At 36.6% G+C, this 23,565-nt stretch overlaps 1 protein-coding gene across 8 annotated transcripts in view; it reads left to right on the top strand.

Annotated features, from left to right (window-relative positions):
• The window catches only part of LOC132396071 (spermatogenesis-associated protein 22), a 59,621-nt gene extending 43,353 nt beyond the window's left edge, over positions 1 to 16,268 (top strand). For 6 of the 8 annotated variants that reach the window (XM_059973442.1, XM_059973440.1, XM_059973446.1 and 3 more), the window contains 2 exons: positions 5,835 to 5,932; positions 11,889 to 12,456. In XM_059973442.1, the coding sequence (XP_059829425.1) occupies positions 5,835 to 5,932; positions 11,889 to 12,080 (290 nt within the window). In that variant the 3' untranslated portion in view covers positions 12,081 to 12,456. Of the gene's footprint in view, positions 1 to 5,834; positions 5,933 to 11,888 lie in introns of all 8 variants that reach the window. The other 2 variants (XM_059973443.1, XM_059973447.1) reach the window with 2 other exon arrangements.
• Positions 16,269 to 23,565: the final 7,297 nt, after the last annotated feature.

Here is a 23,565-nt window from a genome sequence, read left to right as displayed (position 1 = left end):
TGGTGGTCCAGGCCAACCTGAATGAGGAAATGTGGAATTGATCCATAGGCATTGGCTAGGTCTAAGCAGATGAATGTTAGGTCACCTTTCTTCTGCCTGGCCTCACAGATCATAGGGCTGATTATTAAAGTGTTTTCAAGGCACCCAGAAAAACTTGGGGTGCCACCTTTCTGGATGAATGTGTTGATATGGTGGTTCTTCATTAAGTAAGAGATCAGCCATCTCGTTAGCATTGAGAAGAATATCTTGCACTCTACACTAAGGAGGGAGATTGTAGAGGAAATTTCTTCCTTAGAAACAAAGCATTCTTCAGCCGTTTTCCAGCTTGGTGGAATAGAGCCTTTGGTCCAAGTCTTCCTCATTTTCTTCCACAACTTCCAAAGAGTTTTGGGCATTTCTTATATACCTTATAGGGTATACCACTTGGTCCTGGGGCGGCAGATGTCCTTGCTCTCTTGATAATATCCTGGATCTCTTGCCATGTGGACTCTGCCATGTCCGGCTCAGTTGCTGGGTTTCTTGGTTGAGGGACTTCTGGATTGAATTCTAGTCCCTGATTCCTGTGGGGATAGCTGTGTGATTCCTGTATTCTTCCATCTTCTGCTTTGAGCTGGTTAGGGTGCCAGATTTTTGCTGGCTGAGGAGAGCGCTGGTGACCCTGAATGGGTTTTTATCAAACTATGCTCTCCTGTTCTCTTTTTCCCTTTCTCTCTTCGCTTTTGCAGCTGCTCCATTCTCTTGAGCTTGCACAACTGTTTCCACAGTTTGCTGCTTAGATCTTTGACACCTTTTCATTAGGTGAACTGTTTTTGAATTGCTCGTTCAGGATCTTTATTTTGCATCTCAGGTGATGAATCTCCTTTTCCATCCTGTTTGGTTGCCATGATGGTCAAAATCCCCTTTCTTTTCCACTGGGCCAGATCATCTTTTAGCAAAGTTGAACACAATGGCTGTGAGGGAGTCAATTTCCTTGTAGGCAGGTCCTGCCAATGTAGCTTCCAAGATACAATCCAGGTCATCATTGAACTGCTTCCAAGATACATTGTCTGATGATCTAGGCCATCTGATTCTCTCTTTCCTTGATGAATGGATTAGGGTGTCAGATGGGGCACTTACTCGGCCCCTTCTTTGGCACTGGGGCGGCTCAGATGTAGAAAGATCTTCAGCTCTGTGGGCTGCTTCCTGGCTGGATTTCTCCATCATTTCACCGGATGTTGAGTCTGTGCATTACACTTGAGCTACCTTCGTTCCACAACTAGACCTGCTTTTGTGTATCTTGAGGCCTTTGATGTTTTTGCAGATATCGCCGCAATGGCACTTTGCAATGAATGCCTCCCTGGTCAGTGTTGTTTGTTTGAGCCTTCTCGTTATCGTATTCCCAGTCCTGGCCATTACCCTTATGTCTGAACTATAAGCATGTGAATAGATTTAGAATTCAAACCAGCTCCTCTTGAATATCCTACTTCTGATAATCTAATCTGGATTGAGACCAAAGATATGATGCAAAGCAGCGGTCCCCAATCACCGGTCTGTGGCCCAATGGTTGGGGACCAGTGATGTAAAGGAGTAAAATGAATATGGAAAAAAAAACAATTTATACAATTTTTCATTTAATAATGACAGTACCCATATTTCATTAGAATTTAATTAGGTTCATTCTCATCAGAAACTTCAGTTTTGCATAATGAAGATAGATGAATGGAATTAAATAAAATGGTAATAGCATTATTAACCATGCTAATTTCAAAATGTTTAAAAAGGAAGAATTATATTTGTCAGAGAAATGCTAAATAAAAGTGCATGTTTACTGAATGGATAGAAGTCTTGAGGCTGCTAATAATTTGACAAGTTTACAGATGGTTACAATTTTTATGAGCAAAAATGAATCAGTGAATCAGATTTGATATGACTCTTTATAATACTATATTATCAATGGCAGAAGGTAGTGTTCCTTCTTTTTAGACAACCCTGGGGATTAAGGTTGATTTACTTCTACTCTGGGTTCAGGTGGCTAATGAGGTCATAGTTGGACTTGCAGAGTCTGCCACAAGTGGAACAAGAGGAACTTGACAGAGTGGGTAAATCTGTTTATACTGGGCTTCTGTGTATGCTCAAAGAATGGACTCAAGGATCACAATGCCACTACAAAAGTTTTTTCTCCATTTTGAGAATTCAGGGTCTAGAAATTTCTATAAACTGATCCAAATGTTATTCTTTTTTAAAAACCTTTAGCATTTGCTGAATTTTTACCATGATAAAGCTCAAAATACAGTGTCTGTTTTAAGAACAAAACCACAAAATGCTGGCAGAACTCACCAGGCTGAGCAACATCAGTGGGGAAAGGAGCAGCCAATATTTCAGGTCAAAGATCTTCCATCAGAACTTAAAGTATGAAAAAGGTGCTTTAAGTTGCAGAGAGAGTGAGGGTGGTGAGGACAGAAGGGATAACTATGTTGGGTTGTCAATAGAAAAAAATAATGAATCAAAATCAAACTGCCACACCCATGGAAAGGAAAAAAACAGTTTTCTGAAAATTGTTAAATTCAATATCAGGTCCTGATGGTGTAGTGTAAAATACAAGATTTTGTGGAGATGACCTCTCTCCAGTACTTTGAAGTACCTGCTCTAAGCTGTATATGGGGTCAAGGATCACTGCCAGTCCTCATCAGGGGATCTGAGGTTGAAAGAGTCAGCAACTTGAAATTCATTTCAACGTTATCATTTCAGAGGATCTGTCTTGGGTTTAGAATGTAAGTGCCATTACATAGAGGGCACGGCAGCACCACTACTTTCTTAGATGTAGTAAATGATGTCATTTATGTACTTTGATAATAAATTTACATTTAACTTTGAATTTTGAGATTAGGTCTTTTATGGCCTCTTGGTCATCATGAAACTGATGGTGATATAAAATGAAGATGGACTTCCTTTTCTCAGAAGGATGCTGCATGCTTGCTCTCCATTAACAGATTCAAAGGCTTCTGGATCACCATGTATAGTGATTGATGCTGCTCCCTTCATTTCTTTTGGAGTTGTCATGTAGTAAGCAGAAATTTACCATGATTCAGGGAATGGCTGTTTGGCTTCTGGGGAGGAGAGAATTGAGGAATGTCCTGCTAATGACTTTTCCTATGACAGACTTCAGTCCTCAGATGTTACTTCAAATGGATTGTCTCTTTTCTGAAGATGTTTGCAATTACAGCAGAAGCTAAGTTTTTCATGCCCAACAATGGTTTACAGATGAGAATAGTGTAACCTAAGTTAAATCTAAAGGATCATCTTGAATTATATCAGAGTTTGGTCTTATTGTTTTTGTTTTAAGTTTGCCTATAATGTTCTAGCTTCTAAATAATATTACTCTTGAGAATAATTATAAAACTACTCCAACTGGATGTAGTCACTTTATTAGGTGCCAATGACAATGAAGTAGAATATTCTTAAAAAATTGTGAGTTAGTTTTCAAGCTGTCAAATCTCTTGGTGATTAAGGGACCTTTCTGTGTACAAATTGACTGCCACGTTTGCAAGAATATTTAACAACATTTGCAACAAGTAGTAAGCAATCAGTTGGTTGTGAAATATTTAGGACCACCTGAGGATTTGAAAGGTGTTAATTAAATACTGTGCAAATTTACTGCTTCTGTCTGTCCCTCCCTGTGTCTTGATTCTGGAGGAACCTTGGAAAGGTTCCCTGCAGTGCTATTTCTCATAATGAATGCCATGTAATCTTATATCCTGTGTTAAGTTGTAGATCTGGTGGTGATTTTACTAGCAAGGATTTTACTTGATAGATTTTGCAAGGTTTCTGGTGATAATGAGGGCTTGCTGGTTCAGGACTCATTGAGTGGATGGAGAATGTCAGTGGCATGGGGATTGGAAGAGACTAGTTTTGAGATTGTGAAGGCTGCATGTGTTGGGTCAGCAGATCAGTGGGTGGGCACAGGTAGGTCAAGAATGATGACTTTCAGAAGGTGTTTAGGGTCACTCCAGAGGAGGAATTATGTAAAAAGAATTAAATGGAACTTGCCCTAGGTGATTTCCAGTGTTGGCATGGACATCTGACACTAAAGGGAGCCTGTCCAAGGTGATTTACAGTGATGGTCTGGGACCTGCTCAGAAAGAACTTATTAAAGTGATTTGGGTTGCATGAATTCACTGTTGAGGTTTCATGTGAGTGTACAGTGTAGGCAATTGTGATGCAATTAAAACAGAAAGTATGCCCGATATGTGTTCCATGTTGTTTAATGCATTGCAAATGTCAGGAACTTCCAAGTGTTGACCCAAAATGGAAAATCATGGAACATGTACAATACACATATCATTAAATCAAAATAATATTTTAAATTGAAATTAGATTGCTTTATGAAAAAGCAAAAGGAAGGTGCAATCCAGTTTTTAAGCATATGTGTCCCTTGAGGCCGAAGTATCATCTAGGAAAGATTTCAGGTCAACCATTTAGTTTTGTGGTTAAATATCTCACTACTAGGAGAGCTTATTTGGGACAGTAGAACATCATTTTGGAGCTGTGTGATCTGTGGGAATATTTCTTATTATTAGTTTGGTGCAAAGATCTAGGTCCAAAACACCATCTACTCAATCCAAGGGAGAAGATTTTCAAAGACAATCATAACATACATCTGCCACTTTTGGTAGACAGCAAACCAGCTGCATGCCTTTGCCTGGACCACTCTACTTGTGAATGTGAAAATCACCCTGAAATACTTTGAGCACTTGGTTCCTCTAGCTGATATTGGCTGTTACTGTTCTGTATTGCACTTTGCAATACATTACTGAATTTGTTCATCACAGAGGCTTATTTCTTTGAAAGCAAGGAGTTTGTCTTTCTCTTTGAGAGCAGCATAAACACATGAGTTTGCCAAGGTTGATGTATCACCATACTGTGAGGAATTGAAAGTCAGCATATATTTGGTGCTAAGAATTCCAAATGTGAACCTGGAGCATTTTATCAACTGAAAGATAACTTGTGGATGAAAAATAGAAGAGAGGCAAGGAGTGATATGACCCTTCCGCCACTCCCCATACTGTGACTGCGGTTTGTACCATCTAGAAAATGCACTGCAATTACTTAAATAGGCTTCTCTTACAGCACCTCTCAAATCTGCATTCACTTATCAAAAATGACTCGGCAGCAGGTGCATGCATTTGCAACAATCTTTGTGTTACTTTCCAAATCATGTGCCATACTAATTTGGAAATATATCTCTGTTCCTTCATTGTCACTTGTTTTAAATACTGATACTCCATACTCAATAGCAACAATGGGAATACCTCCACCAGTTGGAATGCATCACTTCAAAAAAGGTGGCTCTCCACCACTAGTTTGAAGGAAATGAGAAATGGGCAATAATTGCTGCTTTGTTAGCGACACCAACATCCTGATGAATATTCTTGTGTGTGCTCTGGAGGCTGTGATAAAATTCACTCCATTATGTGAGAGCTGTCAGTTTCTCACTACAAAATCTGCCTCAGAAAATGCTGAGTCTTATGGCCAAATAATTTACCTTTGATTTCCAATGCTGAATAATCTGTTCTTCATATTCAGCACCTGTTTACCTATTTTATGCACTTCATTAATTCAAATAACTATAAATGGAATCAATATTTTCTACCCTGTCTTGTTTCTTGGGGTATAAGTACATCCCATTTTAACTTGTATGTTTATTACAAATGAAGATTTTAAATACATGTTGTTAGATATGGCTTCCTTGGAAGAAGCAATATCAATCATTAATGAATAAATTCAAAATGATTAACTAGTTTTTAGCATAGTAAATGTCTAATCATTTACATCTGAATAATCATTTCTGTTTATAGCTACTTTAGATTCTGCAGTCATAACTGGAGAATACGGTGCTAAAAATTTCCTTCTGAGAGATAGAAAAAATTCAGTTCCATGTGTGTTCTATGAAACAGTAAGTATAGCACCTCATAATTTTAAATTAATTAGAATGCGGAACATGTTCATGATCATAAATCACTTCTGGTACATTAGTATCCAAATGCTCCCAAATGTTTTCTACATCTGTACATCTCAAATGGTCTTAACCACAAAAAAGTAAAATAGTGGAACCACTGAATGCTTATGAAGTAAATCAGTTAAAGTAACTGAGGAACAGGAAGGATACGTAGATTAATAGGTTGACTCCTTTTTCAAAGTAGGGACATAGGGAAGGACATGTGAAGTAAGACAAACTAAATTGTATCGAAGGAAGAAAAAAAGAAAAGTAGTGATGTCAAAATAAAATTAAAATACAGGTAAAATAAGAGCAATGGGTATATTAGAAAAAAAGTGGGATTAGTAGAAATGTAGGAAGAAAAACTAAGGTGTTGCCTATAGAGTGGTAATTCCCAACCTTTTTTTTGCCATGGACCCCTACCATTAACTGCAGGATCTGTGGACTCCAGGTTGGGAACCCCTGCTATAGAGTGTTCACAATGAGAAAAAGAATGTATCTTGTGGCCTCAGTTTATAAGTGTCCTAGGGTGCTCCAAACAAGCACTATCACACAAATAGTGAATGTAACCCATTTAGGGAGAATATTGGTAATTCAGTAGTTTAGAACTGAGTAGAAAAAGCTACTTCTAGTACAGATACCAAGAAGTTATCCCCGTCACACCTAGTGGTAAATATTGAGGTGTGGTAATAGAGAGAAAAGTCGTAGTCATACTGGACTACGCTGATCAAGATGCCGATCCAAGCCAGTCCCATTTGCCAGCATTTGGCCTATAACCTTGTAAACTTTTCCAATCCATGTACTAAATGAGAATCTGCTTTATTATTACAGAGATATGTCATGAAATTTGTTGTTTTGCTGCAGCAGTACTGTACAATGTACAGAAAATAGTATAAGTTACAATAAGAATGTATAAAAATAAATAAGCTTTATTCTGGATCAATCAAATAATCAGCTTCATCCATAATTTTGTTGCGACTTTAAATAAAGGGAGTGGTGTGTGTTGAATGTGTAATTGCAATTTTTCAACTAGGCCACATGGTGGAGCATTCTACTGATGGAAAACTTGGAGTCATTATGCTTTCCATCCAAATCAGGTAGATGGAGCTCATCAGCCTGGGAAGGCAGTCCATCTAAGAGAGGGAAAACACTGATTTCAAACCTCCGCTGCCTTGCAGCTATACCCACTTATGGGAGATGCTTCGGGAGTAAACCCTGAGGACAAATCCGGAGCTGGAGTCCCCAAGGCAGTCCGACGTTGTCTTCAACCTCGCTCTGGCAAATCCTGCGACGTCACTGGCGCCAAGCTGTATCGACCCTTGCCCTTCCCTTGGACAATATCGGTGGCGTGGAGAGGGGAGACTTGCTGCTTGGGCAACTGCTGGTCTTCCATACAACTTTTGCCAAGGCCTGTGCCCTGGAGAGGCTGAAGCGAGGCTTTCCAGGTGCAGATCCATGGTCTTGCAAGGCTAACGGATGCCATCCACATCATAGAGCTACAGAGTCATAAAACTGCAGCACAGAAACAGGCCCTTTGGCCCATCTGGACTGTGCCAAACCATTAATCTGACTTGTTCCATCGACCCGCAGCTGGCCTAAAGCCCTCCAAACTTTTCTCATCTACATACCTATCCAAATTTCTCTTAAATGTTAAAATCAAAATCGCAAGCACCACTTGCGTAGGCAGCTCGTTCCACAATTTCACCACCCCCTGAGTGAAGAAACTCCCCCTCATGTTCCCCTTAAACATTTCACCTTTCATCCTTAACCCATGATTCTCATTGTATCCTCACCCAACTTCAGTGGAAAAAGCCTACTTTCATTTACCCTATCTATACCCTCATATTTTTTGAATTACTCTAATAAATCTCCCCTCAGTCTTTTATGTTATAGAAAATGAAGTGCTAACCATTCCTTATGACTCAGGTCCTCATACCCCGGCAACATCCTTGTAGATTTTCTCTGCATTCTTTGAATCTTTCCTGTAGGTAGGTCACCAAAGCTGCACACAATTCCGCAAATTAGGCTTCACCAATACAATTTCAGCATAAGATTCCAACTGTTGCACTCAGTACATTGATCTATGAAGGCCAGTGTGCCAAAAGCTTTCTTTACAACCCTATCTACCTATAATGCCACTTTCAAGTAATGATGGATCTGCATTCCCAGAATCCTCTGTTCTGCTGCATCCCTCAGTGGCATATCTCTCACCCTGGTTGGTCCTCCTAATGTGCAACACTTCGCACTCATCTGCATTAAATTCCACCTGCCATTTCTCAGCCCATTTTTCCAGCTGGTCCAGATCATGGTGCAAGCTTTCAGTCTTCCTTGCTATCCCCTATATCCCAATCTTCAAATTTGTTGATTCAGTTTACCACATTATCATCAAGATCCTCGATATAGATGATAAACAACAATGGATCCAGCACCGATCCCTGCAGCACACCACTGGTTACAGGCCACCAGTCAGAGATGGCAACCATCTACAAACACTCTCTGGCTTCTTCTGCAAAGCCAACGTATAATACAATTTACTACCTCATCTTGAATACCAAACTAATGAACCTTCTTGACTAGCCTCTCATGGGGGACTTAGTCAAAGGCCTGGCTAAAGTACATGTAGATAACATCTACTGCCTTGTCTTCATCAATATTCCTGGTGATGTCCTCGAAAAACTCTATAAAATTATGGATGAAAGTGATTGTTTCATTGATCCAAAATAAATAAAATTTATTTATTTTATATATTCTTATTGTAATGTAGTATTTTTGTGTTTTGCACTGTACTGCTGCAAAAATCCTTTTTTAAAGTTAGATATTTCTTACTGCCTGTAACTTTGTTTGATTTACCATATTATTTTGATGATGAGGTTTGTTTTCATTGATGTAGGGAATAATGATAATGGGCTATAAATTTTTTTCTTAACCATCTCCAGAATCAGATCCGCGAAGTTCCAGTCAGCAATTTTTCCAACTTAATACAACATTTCAAAGCTATGTAGGGTTTATATAATTTCAATAAATTCTGATCACTTCACTGATACCAGGAACTAACACAAACGTCCATTCATTGTCAAAATGAAATGGCCATTTGACTGCATTTTTTGCTTTAGCACCTTTTGTCCTTGAGAGAGTTGATTTATCAAGAGATATAATTAAATAGTAACTTTATAAAAACCAATAAAAAAAGAAATTGAAGAGTTAATTTACTATTGTCCTCATTTTCTCTGTAGTCAAGTATCAGAATGACAAATGATGCCAAGAAAAATCCATGCAGTATTATTAATTTACAAATGTTATAAATAATCAGGTAAATCCCTGATAATTGGGAGAGTAAACTCAGTAATGTTCTTTAAATCTAAATGAAAAAGTGTTTTTGTTTTACATATATGCAATTCTTCAACCAAACTGACATCAGATTATTGTAATCTGGTTATGCAGACCTGATACAGATTTTTGAAAACCATTTTTAAATTTCATTCTAGTTTATGCAAGAGGTGTGAAGAGATATTTCCTTATCAAAAAAGCATCTGTTGGGTAAAAGTTGTCGAAGCTTATTTGTGTTTTGTGTTGTTCTCTTTGTGTTGAGGGAAAAGAGAAAATGACGTTAAAAATAGTTCAAAAAGTAACTGACTTGGCATTAATAGTTGCTGAACACGTAAAAAACACCATAAAGAATAATGGCATGTAATATACCCAATGCCATTATTCTTTATAGAATTTTAGTAGAGGCATTAACCCAGTTCCTTCATTAAAATACTATAAACAAAAATGTTATTAGAACATGAAAAGGGATTTTCAAGTAATATCTTTGACATTTACTAATAGTCTTGTTCATATATTATTAAAAATCTTCCAGTGATGCATTTTTTTCCATAAATCTTACTTTCATTTATCACTAATTTAGATTCTGTTTTCTGTCGGCATTTACCATGGTAAATTAAGATGTCACCATTTCTCATTTCAATTTGCTATGTCATCAATCACAGTTCTGTTGCGAGCTCTGAACATTCGGTGATTCTGTTCAAAGAATTTCTGAAATTCACTCCTGACACAGTTGAAATCTTAAATTTATGTATTCTTATTATCAGTTGACTCACCTTCTTAATAAGAAAAATTATATGGTTTTTTCCCTTAACGAAAAAGGCATTTGTTCTTTTTCAGCTCAATTATCAATGATAAAGAATAGATAAAGCAGGCAAAATCATAATGTTTCTTAGCATAATGAATTCTGATATTTCAATAAGCTTTAGCTTGTTTTATTTTGATTATAATTAATGAAAATGATTCCAGAAGCATACTTTTCACAACCATGGGACTAGATGCAATTTTGAAAAAAAAAAGAGTGATACCTGTTAAGTTGGTTTTTCTAAAGTTTAGTGCAATTGTAGTAATTGGCCTTGGTTCAATAGCACAATCAGGTCTGCCACCTGCAATCACTGCACTCCGGACACACTTGATCTGGGCACAAAGGGCCAGTTTGCATGTAGGAGGCATTATGAAGTGACCAGTTCCTGAACAACTTCAAGTTCACAAGCTAACAGTGGAAACTCAGATCCTGAAATTCCTTTGATAGCTGTTATTACTGGCCTGTCTTGCCCCAGCTTTACCAGCTATCAAAGTCAGCAGTGTGTATAAATATTTCTCTTAACAACTTAAAATATGTAAAAACTATCACAATCATATAAAAAAGAAAATCAGTGAAAATAGCTAAAATGCTTTTAAATATCTAAAAATGAAGCAAATACATAATGCTGCATTCTCTATTGGAAATAACTGGATCCTGTGCCAGGTTTAATCTGGCACAGGATCCAACTGTTGACTCCCCAATAAATTGCGCAGGAATTTAAACTTGACCATTTTTTTCATTGTTGGAGTGGAGAGCATGTTAAACACATACATTAAAGCAATGTAGCCGGGGACTTCCATAACCTCCTTGTCTCTCTGAGCACAGTCATCCTTAATGAAGATATTCAAATTCTACTTAACAGTTCCGTGGAGTTGATGATGCTTCCATTCAAATTCTGTAGGCTCTTAGGTAGCAGTTGAGACCAATATAGCACCCACAGATAATGGTATAGGTTGGGGAGTAGTGGCAGATGGTTTGGCTGGTGTTGTGGACCTCTTTCTATTTATGTTAGGCTTCTATGTGTCCTAATGAATGAACTGTGGCAACTAATAGTTTTTTCTCCATTTTGATCAGTCATAGGCCAGGGAATCTTATGGGAGTCAGTAGAGATGTTGTACCTTTTCAGATTGACTTTCTGAATATTTTATCCCAACCCCTCCTGATCTCCTCCTTTGATTGAGCTTGAACTAGAGTGCCTCTCTCAGGAATCTGGTGTCAGGCATGTAAACAATGTGGCCTGCCTATCCATAGAGAAATCTGGGAGTATTGTTGCTGGGAACTTCGACCTGAGAGAGGACACTGACTTCAGTTTGCTTATTCTGCTAGTAGATTTTAAGGATTTTGTCAAGAACTTTGGGATATCTCTCGTGCATTCAGTTGCAGGAAGCTATGGGTCACAAGTATAGAGGATGTAGACCATGACTGTAGTGTTGGGTATGAAGTCTTGATCTTCAAGCACTCCTTTTCCACAGATGACTAAAGTCTGTAGGTACACTAATGACTTGAAGATATTAGAGTGGTCCACTTAAATTTTATGATATTTTATATTACCCTTAAAATCTGCATGATGATTTAATCATTTTATAACTGGGTACTAACAACTTAATCAAAATTTTGTTTAACCTCAATTTACTTCCAAATAAATTCACACTTTAGAGTTATTTCTATTTTGACTTTTGGTTCTTTTGCTATTAACATTAATGCTAACATTAACTCAGTGCTTTCCCATTGAATGTTAATATGATGGTTAATATTGTCAAGTCTTGTATTTACTACTTTCAATAGGACCGCGACCTTCCAAGATTAATCAGAGGACAAATACACAGATGTATGGGCACCTATGACAAGAAAAGAAATCTTTTTAAATGTGTCTCTGTCAGGCCAACTACTGCTGTAGAACAGAAAACCTTCACTGAGTTTGTCAGTGTCGCAGATGCTGAGATGACACAGTTTGTTAAGGCTCTAAATGAAGTCTGAGTATGTTTCATAATGCATTTCTCTAACTTGGAAGACTTAAATGTTTGCAAAAAGAATATAGATTTCACAGTTTAAAAATCTTAATTTTAAAATTGCAACTGTAGATTGAATAAATATGTTGCGAGTAACCAGGCTCCATAGAGTGTTTAAACCTCTGTTTTGAAATTGAATTTATGTATACAGAACCATTTGTTTTTAGTGGATTTTAAGTGGTTGTTTGATTCCATTACAGGGCTCTTCAACAGAAATGTTGATTCAGTATGCTAGATGTGATGCCTCTTGTACACATCCAATCAACCTTAATTTAGAGACCCGTTACTTAAACAGAATACTATTTTTGTTTGCTTGTATATTTCCAAAGCATTTGCTGAGGTGGTACACTTAGAGTATAATTTCAAAGATTTTATTCCATTAATTGAAAGTTTAAAGACATTGTTCAGAGAATCTAATAAATTTCAAGTTTTATCATCTAAATTTTGGGATGTTTTTCTGCTACATATATATGTATATGTAATACTCATAATATGTTCTGTTTCATGCCACAACTTGTGTTATTGACATTGCCAGATACTGTAAATAAGCTTCATATCTGAAGTGTATGATTATCACATAAGGGAATTAATCCTATGATATTATGATGTTTGGACTATTGAGCAATAATCATCGTTCAGACACAACTTTTTGTTTTATATATGTGTCCCATAAAAACATGTTCAAACAAAAACACCAGAACAAATTAAGCGTTTTCAGATGTTCTACACATCTGGATCAATTTTGGATCATTTTCATTGAAACCTACTTTTCTGCTAAATTTATGAACCTTTGTTGTTTTTAAACAAAGGCCTTCTGAGCTACAAAGTAATAATAGAAATAAGTAAATTCAGTATTTATGGTTCAACTTACTTGTTTTTAAACTTCAGATCAAGTTCAACTAAAATTTTAAACTAACTGCTTTGTCTTGGGTTAAATGGCAATTACTTCCTTTGATTTCCCAATATAAAGACTTAAGTAATTCTACTCGGATGACAAGAGATACTCAAGTAGGAAGGGGAATCTGGAATTTATTTAATCAATGTTGTATAGATAATCCAGATGATGGTGTGCTAACGTGTCCTTTGAGATCCATTGGTCATGAGAAAGTGAATTGTCAGGACAGAGCTAGGATTGGTGACATGTTGAACAAACTGTTTGGGTTGAAAGAAAAAATGCAGCAATAATTATCTTTTGCATCATTCAAAATGAAACTGTTAAAATAGATTAGACTTGAAGTTTTGTAATTCTTCTGCATTATCAAAAGAAGAATGACCTGCGATTAGGTTATAATTCATGAATGGTAATGGGGGGAATTCATGCAGGAGATGATCACAATTCACAAGGCTTTTGAGTAGGATGGTTTTGAAAAATCTTTGATGCTTCCTGATAGTAGCAGTTTTCAGTATTTTCTTTGTAAGGATGAAGTTCTGCCTTTTTCCATAATAAACACAATCCCCAACTTATGCCATAGTATCTATACCTACTAAATACCCTCAATCTTGATCAATAACTAATTTGGAGAAAAATGATCTCTCATATGCATATCCTCTATATATCCCCATTAAGGTAACTAATCACCAAATGCATTTCTACCATTAATTTTTTACGATTCAGCTTTAAATATGCTCTAATGTAAAATTTAGATTGATGGTAGTCAGAACGTGTTTTCAAAAAAATTACTGTAACCATGTGTTAAACCACATTTTTTGTGTCTCTTGGATCATTGAATTGTTCTGCAATATAAATGGGACAGTTCTATTAAAGATGACACATTATGTTCAGATGTTAAATGCATATTATAACTCAGTTTAAATGAAACACATTTTTGGAAATGAGATGTGATTATGTACATATGATTCAAATAATACAGACTCTGTAACATGATTTTATGTCATGCTTTCTCCATAATTGTACAACTTGCAGCATCTCTAGACTAGTGCTTCATGTTCAGCAATTCATTTCTCCAGAGAGGTATTATCAGTAATTTCTTTCACATAATTTTATGGTAAATCAGTCATGCATATGATGTGTTTCATTTACTTTAAGATGATTTGCTTACTTTTTAGTGAAAGTTCATTATTATCTCTCAGATTTATTGACATTTTGGGGTCATTTCATCTGGTTTGATAATCTGTCAATACATTGCCCGTCTGTGAATGCTGAAAACAGTTTACAATTCAAAAAGTAAATTAATTTAATCCGATAGTAGTTTAAGCCTCAAACCTAGTTGAAATAATAGACATTGGATACTGACAGATTACTGAAAATAGATAACTTGTGTTATGATTGACATTATTTTTTGTTTGTGGCATCTTTTGAATTATGATATTGGTGCATTTGATCTATTTTTTCTCATAGTCACCCTGTATTCCCTAGTGTAATAGAGATTTTAGTTACTGAGATACAGCACAGAATAACACCCTCTAGCCCCTTGAGCGGTGCCTCCCAGCAATCCCCCAATTTAACCGTACCCTAATCATGGGACAGTTTACAATGACCAATTAACCTATGTCTTTGGACTGTGGGAGGAAGCTGGAGCACCTGGAGGAAACCCATGCGTTCATTAGGAGAACATACAAACTCCAGACAGGCAGCGGCTGGAATTGAACTCAGGTTGCTGGTACCATAAAACATTGTGCTAACCATGACACTGGCGTGCATTTATTATTATTAGTAGTAATAATTAACAGTGCATTGGCAGAATGAGAAATGTATTATGGTATTTAACAAAGTTATGTTTCAGCCACAGCCTAAAGAAACTTAGATTCATAATATAAGTAGAAAGTTTGTCCATTTAATCATTTCCCCAATTATACTGGTACCCAAGAAGCCTTAATGACTGTCATCCAGTAACACTTAGATCCACTGTAATAAAGTGCTTTGAGAGGTTGGGGACGAAACATATCAATTCCTGCCTGAGGAATGACTTGGATCTGTTCCAGTTTGCCTAATGTCAGAACAATTCAGTAGTAGATGCCATTTCATTGACCCTTTACTCAACCCTGGAAAATCTGGACAGTGAAGGTGCAGGATGCTCTTTATTGACTACAGTTCTGTGACCCCTCAGAACTAATCAGTAAGCTCCAAGACCTAGGCCTCAATACTTCCTTGTAAAACCGCATCTTTGATTTCTTCAATTACAGACCTCAGTCAGTTCGATTGGCAACAACCTCTCCTCCACAATGTTCATCAATACAAGTGCACCATAAGGCTGTGCACTTTTCCCCCTGTGCTTGCTTTATACTTATGACGGTGAGGCTCAGCTCCAATGCCATATTTAAGTTTGCTGATGATACCACTGTCGTAGGCTGAATCAAAGGTGGTGATGAATCACCATATAAGAGGGAGATTGAAAATCTGGCTGAGTAGTGTCACAGTAACAACCATTCCCTTATTGTCAGAAAGATCACAGAGCTGATTATTGACAACTGGAGGTCCATGGAGCCAATCCTCATTGGGGAACCAGAGGTGGAGAGAGTCAGCAACTTTAAATTTGTCAATGTTATAATTTCACAGAATCTGTTCTGGCCCTTGCATGTTACTGGCATAACAAAGGAAGCATAGCAATGCCTCTACTTTCTAAGAAGTTGCAAAGATTCAGCATGTCATCTAAAACTTTGACAGACTTCTACAGATGTGTAGAGAAGAGTATACTGATAGATTGCATATTGACCTGGTATGGAAACACCAATGCCCTTTTATAGAAAAGCCTACTAAGAGTAGTGGATACAGCCCAATCAGAGGTAAAGCCCTCCCCACCACTGAGCACATCTACAAGGAGCAGTGTCACAAGAAAGCAGCATCCATCATCAAAGACCCCTTCATCAAAGATCATCCAAGCCATGCTCAGTTCTCGCTGCTGCGATCAGGAAGAAGACACAGAAACTTCATGACCCATGCCATGATATTCAGGAACAGTTATTACTCCTCATCCAGTAGGCTCTTGAACCAGAGGAGAAAGCTTCACTCAACTTACCTCTCTCAAATACTGAACTACACTCATAACCTACAGATTCACTTTCAAGGACTCTTCACATCATGTTCTCAATATTTATTGCCTATTTATTTATTATCATTATTTTGGTTGGTTGTTTGTGTTGTATGTGTCTTTCATTATTTCTCTGGTGTTTCTTTGTATTTATCATGAATATCCATAAGAAAATGAATCTCAGGGTTGTATATGGTGACATATACGTCCTTTTATAATAAAGTTACTTTGAACTAGGAACTTTGCTGGAGCAGTCTGAGACTAATTCCATTGGCCAAGTCCTCCTCTTCATTCAAATTTTCCTCTTCATCAAATGCTTATCTATTCCAAAAAGCATCAAAGATCTCTGCCTTTTTTGTAACAAATAGTCCAAGCTGCAACAATCCTTTGAGTAATATCACTGGGACACAAAATGTGTCTTCACTCAAATATGTTAAATGTATCTTCAATTAGTGGCTTCATGTAACTGAAATTCAGGACAAGAAGACAATGTGTAACGAAGCAGCTATTTTTGCTTCATGTTTCCCAAAGTTTGACTTTCTCACTTAGTGTTAATTTTAAGTAAACAATTTCCCACAAGTTTGTTATCCCCATTCACTATCAAATGTCTTCACAGTTTAAAAATATAGATTTAATTGCCTCTTAAATTATCCTGTTATAATAGGAACAGTTCATGAATTGCACATTTCTTCACACGGTTATGTTTCCCTATCTCTGACATCAACTTGCAAACATACTGTATATAATATCAATGCCTCTAATATTCTTTCCTTCAATATTTGCCACATTCTCTATTTTTGAGTAAATTGAGATGTTGTTCCCTTTGTCTAAGTTCAGGAAATTATGTTCCCTGAAAGGAGAGTCGTTAATTTTCCACTGATATTTATTCATGGAATAACTTGAATGTACACCCATTTTACTTGTAAAGGATATTGGACCAGTAACAGAAATATAGAAAGTAGGAGTAGGTGTAGGCCATTTGGCTCTACGACCCTGCTTATCAATGGCTGTATCTCAGTTCTATCGTTTTGTTCTATACTCATACAAATTGGTACTATTTATCTCTTTACCTCTTGCTCAAGTACATGGCTTACGTACTTGTTGTTAATCATTAGAAGCTGGCATCCCTGTTTCATTAGACTTAACACTACAGCTGGTTTGTAGGCTATTTGAGAAGAGTCAACAAATGGCATGATGCAGACATTTAAGTAGCAAAAGCAATTTTTTTCTACCAACCTGGGTGTATTTATTTAGTAATCAAGAAATTAATCATTGATCTAAAGGACTACCTACCTTGTTTTTCATCTTTCAACTTATGCCAATAAATGTATGCAAAGGTTCAAGTATATACAGTGGTGCTAGAAAGTTTGTGAACTCTGTAGAATTTTCTCTATTTCTGCATAAGTGTAACCTAAAATGTGATCAGATCTTCATGTAAGTCCTAAAACTAGATAAAGAGAACCCAATTAAATCACTGTCAGGGTAGCAATCCATCTCCTAAAGCTTGATAGAAGTTGGATAATGCAACAAGACAATGATCTGAAAGACTAGAATAGATCAACAGAATGGTTTAAAATAAAGAAAGTTTGTGGTTTGGAATGGCAAAAGAGTCAAAGCCCTGACCTTAATCCTTTAGTAATGTTGTGGAAGGACCTGAAGCAAACAATTTATGCAAGGAAGCCCACCAACATCCCAGAGTTGAAGCAGTTTTGTAAGGAGAAATGGCCTAAAATTCCTCCAAGCTGATGTGCAGGACTGATAAACAGTTACTGGAAATGTTTAGTTGAAGTTATTGCTGTACAAGGTTGGGGGGTGGGGAGGGTGTCACACCAGTTACTGAAAGCAAAGGTTCACATACTTTTTTCAACCAATACATGTAATATTGGATCATTTTTCTCAATAAATAAATGAACAAGTATTGTGGTTTTAGGGTTATTTATTTATTTGGGGTCTCTTTACTGAGTTTTAGGACTTGTGTGAAGACCTGCACACTTTAGGTCATATTTATGCAGGAATAGAGGAAATTCTACAGGGTTCACAAACTTTCTAGCAGCACTGTATGCAAAAGACTTGCATATATTTTTATTAATTTATTGAGGTACCATGTGGAACAGGCCTTTCAAGCCACATTGCCCAAGACACCCTGATTTAACTCTAGTCTAATCATGGGATAATTTATAATGACCAATTAACCTACCAGCCAGTGTGTCTTGGACTGTGGGAGCAAACCAGAGCACCCAGATGAAACCCACACAGTCATGGGGAGAATGTACAAACTCTTTACAGGTGACGGCAGGAATTGAATCCAAATCACTGGTACTATAAACCATTGTGCTAACCACTAAGCCGCCCCTTGATATTTATGCTCAATTAACTAATGATGGCTTATTTTGTCACCAAGATATGTCTTACTGGATTGCTCAATCATCATAAATAGCTGAATTTCTCTAATTTTTGGTTATCTGGATTTGATTTTTAAAGTACATTTGTGATACTTGATGAAATGAATGAAAACTTTTAAGCCTTGTTAAAACACAATTTTATTCAATAACAAGTAAGTTACATAAATCTATTAACATTGTGGAAGGTGCAGACAAGTCAACTTAAAAACACAAACTATTCTGGTAATGTACTTTAAAATCCATTGTGTACTTGACAACATAAAAATTATACATTTAGACTGTGAATAAATCCTAACAATTAGTTTGCTTATTTATTTACAACAAAATCACTGTATACAACTGAGTTTACAACAAACTCCAGAGTGATCCATAATAGAGTGGTTTACCCATGTCTGTGTGAGGACTTCTGGATATGTGTTTGAAAGAAAAGTCTGAAGCACTTTATTGCCCATTGGAAGGATAGATTAAATAATAATTTTTTGCAGCATTACACTGGCATCATACCACACCAGGAATGGCTGTATGCCTTGAGCTCCATAAAGAAACTTAATAGCAAAGTCTCATACAAAATGTTTTAGATTGAACTATATCTACACTTGTATCACACATGAATTTAATCCATATTTAGACAGGGAAGAGATGGGAATTAGTTCTTTAAGGTTTCAAAACCTAACTTCAAAAGAAGCTTATAATTTTGGATGCTGAAATTTAATATATTGTGTTTTGTATGTAAATTACTTATTGGTGTATATAATAATAAAAACAGACAAAGGTAGGAAATAGTTGCCAGGTCAGTCAGCATCTGTGGAGTTAACATTTCAGGTTGTCATCCTTTAATCACTTCTGACCTCCTGAGCATTTCCATTTTTCACTTATTTCTGATATCTAATAATTGCAGTATTTTGTTTTATATATTTATTTTATACAGAAACATCTTAATCTCCAGAGGATTATGTAGGACACTACAGTATAGGAAAAGGCCCTTCAGCCCATGATGTTGTGCCAAATGACACCTAATCCCTTCTGCCTGCACATGGCCCATATGGCTCCATTCTCTTCATTTTCATGTCCCTATCTAAGAGCCTCTATCATATCTGACTCCACCATCACCCTTAGCAGTACACTCCAGGTATCCACCAGTCTGGAAAAAAAAATTGCCATGCATATCTACTTTCACCTCTCACCTTAAATGTAACAGCATTTCAACCCTGAGGATAAAGCTACTGGCTGTATATCTATGGCTCTCATAATTTTAGAAACTTCTGTCAGGTCTTCCTTTGGCCTCTGCTGCTCCAGAGAAAATAGCCCTAGTTTGTCCTTACAATGAGGATTATTCAGTTAATATTTTCTGCTATTTCAAGGTGTTGGAGGTTGAATGATAATGCAAGTTTCATTTTGGTTGGATTAAGAGGCATTTTCCTTGACTACTATTCTTTTCCATTTGGAATCCTTGCAGGGTGTGTTATTGAAAAGATGGTTTATACTATGGTTGTCTTAAACTGGTTGAAGATAATGTTGAGCTTGAGAGAGATGACATGATTTGATAGCCCAGAGTTAGATCACAGCAGAAATTAAGCAAAGCATACTGATTTGTAATTATCAATGAAAATGAATGATATCTTGGGATATATCCAACAGTCTGCTTTATTTTTACAATCTGAAGCACAAAATTAAATAACAGTCAAAACAAGAATGTGATTCTCCCAAAATTATCACCCATTGTTGCTATCACACTGAATGCTATTTGGCTGCATTTCAAATGTTTCCTCATGATCTGCCATCTATTTCAAGTATGGGTGTTATGTACAATTCCGATGAACAGTCCTTGACCCAAAATGCTGTCCTATTTCACAGATCCCGTCTGACCCTCTGTTTATAACATCTGTTTTTATCTCAAATTTGCAGCATCTGCTGCTTTACTTCAGTTCTGTGGACAGTGCTTGTTTGTTTATTTATTTGTTTTTATTAATTGAGATACTGCACATGATAGGCCCTTCTGGCCCTTTGAGCCGTATAGCCCAGGAAGCTCCAATTTAACCCTAGCCTAATCACGAGACAATTTACAATGGCCAATTAATCTGCCAACCAGTAGGTCCTTGGATTGTGGGAGGAAACTGGAGCACCTGGAGGAAACACGCAGTCACAGTACAAACTCATTACAGGCAGCAGTGGGAATTGAACTTTGTTCACTGGTACTGTAAAGCATTGTGCTAACCACTACACTACTGTGCTACCTGATAATGCTGTAATAAACTTACTAAAATCTCGCATCATGGCTTGAGTTCCTCCAGGAAGTCAAGCACCTGCATTAATAAAATCAATGGTTTCCCTTAATAACCTCTTCTTTTACTGTTTCACCTTCTTAGTGAATCCACTTAACCATGGTTGGAGTGATAATTATAATTAATTCTATCTCTCAATTGTTGACATTTTCTAGCTAGATAACAAGATGAGTGAAATAAGTGGAGAGGAAACAGATGGAGGGAACCTTGACTGATTACTCCTCTTTTAAACACATAGCCTATTTGTAGCAGCTCTATTATAAACCTCTATAAGATCATAAAATATAGGAGCAGAATTAGGCCATTTGGACCATGATGTCTGCTCCACCATTCCATTATTATTATCCTTCTCATCCCCAGTAAAAGCCACGGTTGCCTCATCCTCCCTTTAGAATACTACTACTTCTTTGGGATGAATTTATCCTGTGCCTTCCATTAAGATATCATTCTCATCAGTACAAGCTAAGAATCAAACTGTCGATCTTTTCACTTTATGTAACTTCCTTAGCTGCTCTCAAACAACTTTAAACAGAACTTCATAATCCTATAATCTATTGATACATTATAGGAACTTTTCAAGGATGTAGTACACTAGGATCAAATGGCATTTTATCTCTGCCCAACTGGCCAACTTACATTATTATAGCAACTACTTTATGTAGCATACGACTTCCTATATGCCATCTGGTATTGTACTTATTTGCTGATTCAACAACCCTAAATCCTTGAATAGATCAACTGCTATCAACAGTATTACGCATAAATCACACATCACACCAATGAGTTGGTTAACATCTGATTAAAGAAAAACCTTATTAGTATTCTAATTGAATGTGAGTGCTGGGAGGTAGCTTAGATTTAGAGTGAGATACATTAAATTTTATTACATTTAAAAATAAATGCTGAAATATATTAAGTCATGTCTACAACTTATCACAATCAGGTATCACACTTATGTAATGAGTCACTTAAGAATGTAACTTCACGCTTTAATGTTATTTTTCAACATTTTAACATTAAATTCACTGAGAAATTAAATTAAAAGTGATGGATCACCTCCAGGTAAATGATAGCACATCACACTATTCTTCAGAGTGCCACTGAAACCACAAGAAACATCCAGCATCACAAAAAAGATATTTGCCAGCAGGAAGGTGTTCTTTTCCTCAGCTAACAACCTAGCATCCAATTATATTTTGACAACTTCCACCCCTTCCCTCACACCTCACCTTGCTATCCCTAGTTGGTGATTATTTCAGATATTATTTGTCTCTTGAGCACAAGTAATTGTTTTCGATTCACAACTATAGGGCTTTGTATTTTACCAGCTTAACTGAATTTGAAGTAAAACTTTGGGATTGCTTTATCCAAGTGTATTTTCTTTATAAAAATTGAGCTTCTACTGTCATTATATTTTAACCCCCTTTATGCTTAGAATCACTCCAATTAACTCTATATGCAGGGTCATTTTCTAATATTGACAGGGACCCAGAAGCAGTCATTCAAAATTATTTCCCTAAGAAAGGTTAATGGCTTTCCCAAAGGGAAGAAAGCAAAACAACTAGGAAATTACTTCACCTTAGTCAAGTAAAAAGGTACAACAGTGGCTAAATAATTAATCCTACTGCCTTCCAGCATAGCTAATATACTCCATTTTAAGGGGTTAGTCTATGAACTGTTAAGGAAAGCCAGTAGTCCTTGCTCAAACTTATTTTCAAATGGTTGTTACTTAAAGCAGTTTGTAACTAGAAGATCAAGCAAATTTGCACATGATTCATTGTGGCAACAATTCTTTTTAGATTTACTAAACTGTTGGCTTTCTTTAATGGATAATTCTTCTCAAGACCGATAACTTCCTTGGGGCCTGATGAAAAAGATACACATTTGAGTGTGCAACAATCATATTCAGGTGAAATTCCTTCCATTATAGTGTTAAGTTGTTTTAAATAGATTTACACATGTAGGATTTTATCCAGATTGTAATATTTGCAAGGTTAGTATGGTGAAATGATATCCACATCTGATTTTGCCCATGACACTAAATAACAGACAAATATTACTTTTACACAGCTAACAACTGACTTATTGTTGTTCAAACTATCACTGAGTTGGCCTTTTAACAAAGTTTTTGATTTTATTTTGCCTTAAGTTGATAATTTGGTTAACTCTTTAAAAATTCATATTGATTGCAGGGTAGTTATCTGCAATGCATTGTATCGTTCATGATGCTACTGCTTCCCCCCTCACCACCCCCCTAAAAAAGTTTGGAAGCACAAACACTGGTATTTAATCACCACTCTATTTTTCACCTACAGAATTTTCTGTTAAAAAAAGAAACAGCCACTTTTCACAACATTTAGAAATCAGTTCACACACGAGAAACCATAATTACAAACATAAAATGCATTCACTTGTACAGAATAAACAAAAGTTTCTATTATATGACCTGTTAAGTCAAAAACCTGGTTACCTTGTTCATTGACTGTTCTGGCTGTTAGTTAATAAAAGGCACACATTGGCTTGGTCAGAATATGGAACATGTATGGTAAGACAAAGAAGTGAAGTCTGTTATTTCTTCCATATTGAGTACACCAATTGAAAATGCAATAATATAGGTGACCCTGAAGGAGTAACACGCACAAAGTGCTGGAGGAACTCAGCAAGTCAGGCAGCATCTATGAAGAGGAATGAACAGTCAAGGTTTCAGGCCGAGACCCTTCATCAAGTGCTCCTGAAGATTTGGAAAAACATTCTCGTGACAGTAAGAAACTCGTTATATT

Source organism: Hypanus sabinus, chromosome 6 (assembly GCF_030144855.1).
Source record: "Hypanus sabinus isolate sHypSab1 chromosome 6, sHypSab1.hap1, whole genome shotgun sequence".
Classification (NCBI taxonomy): Eukaryota; Metazoa; Chordata; class Chondrichthyes; order Myliobatiformes; family Dasyatidae; genus Hypanus; species Hypanus sabinus.
This window is presented reverse-complemented; position numbering and strand designations above follow the sequence as displayed.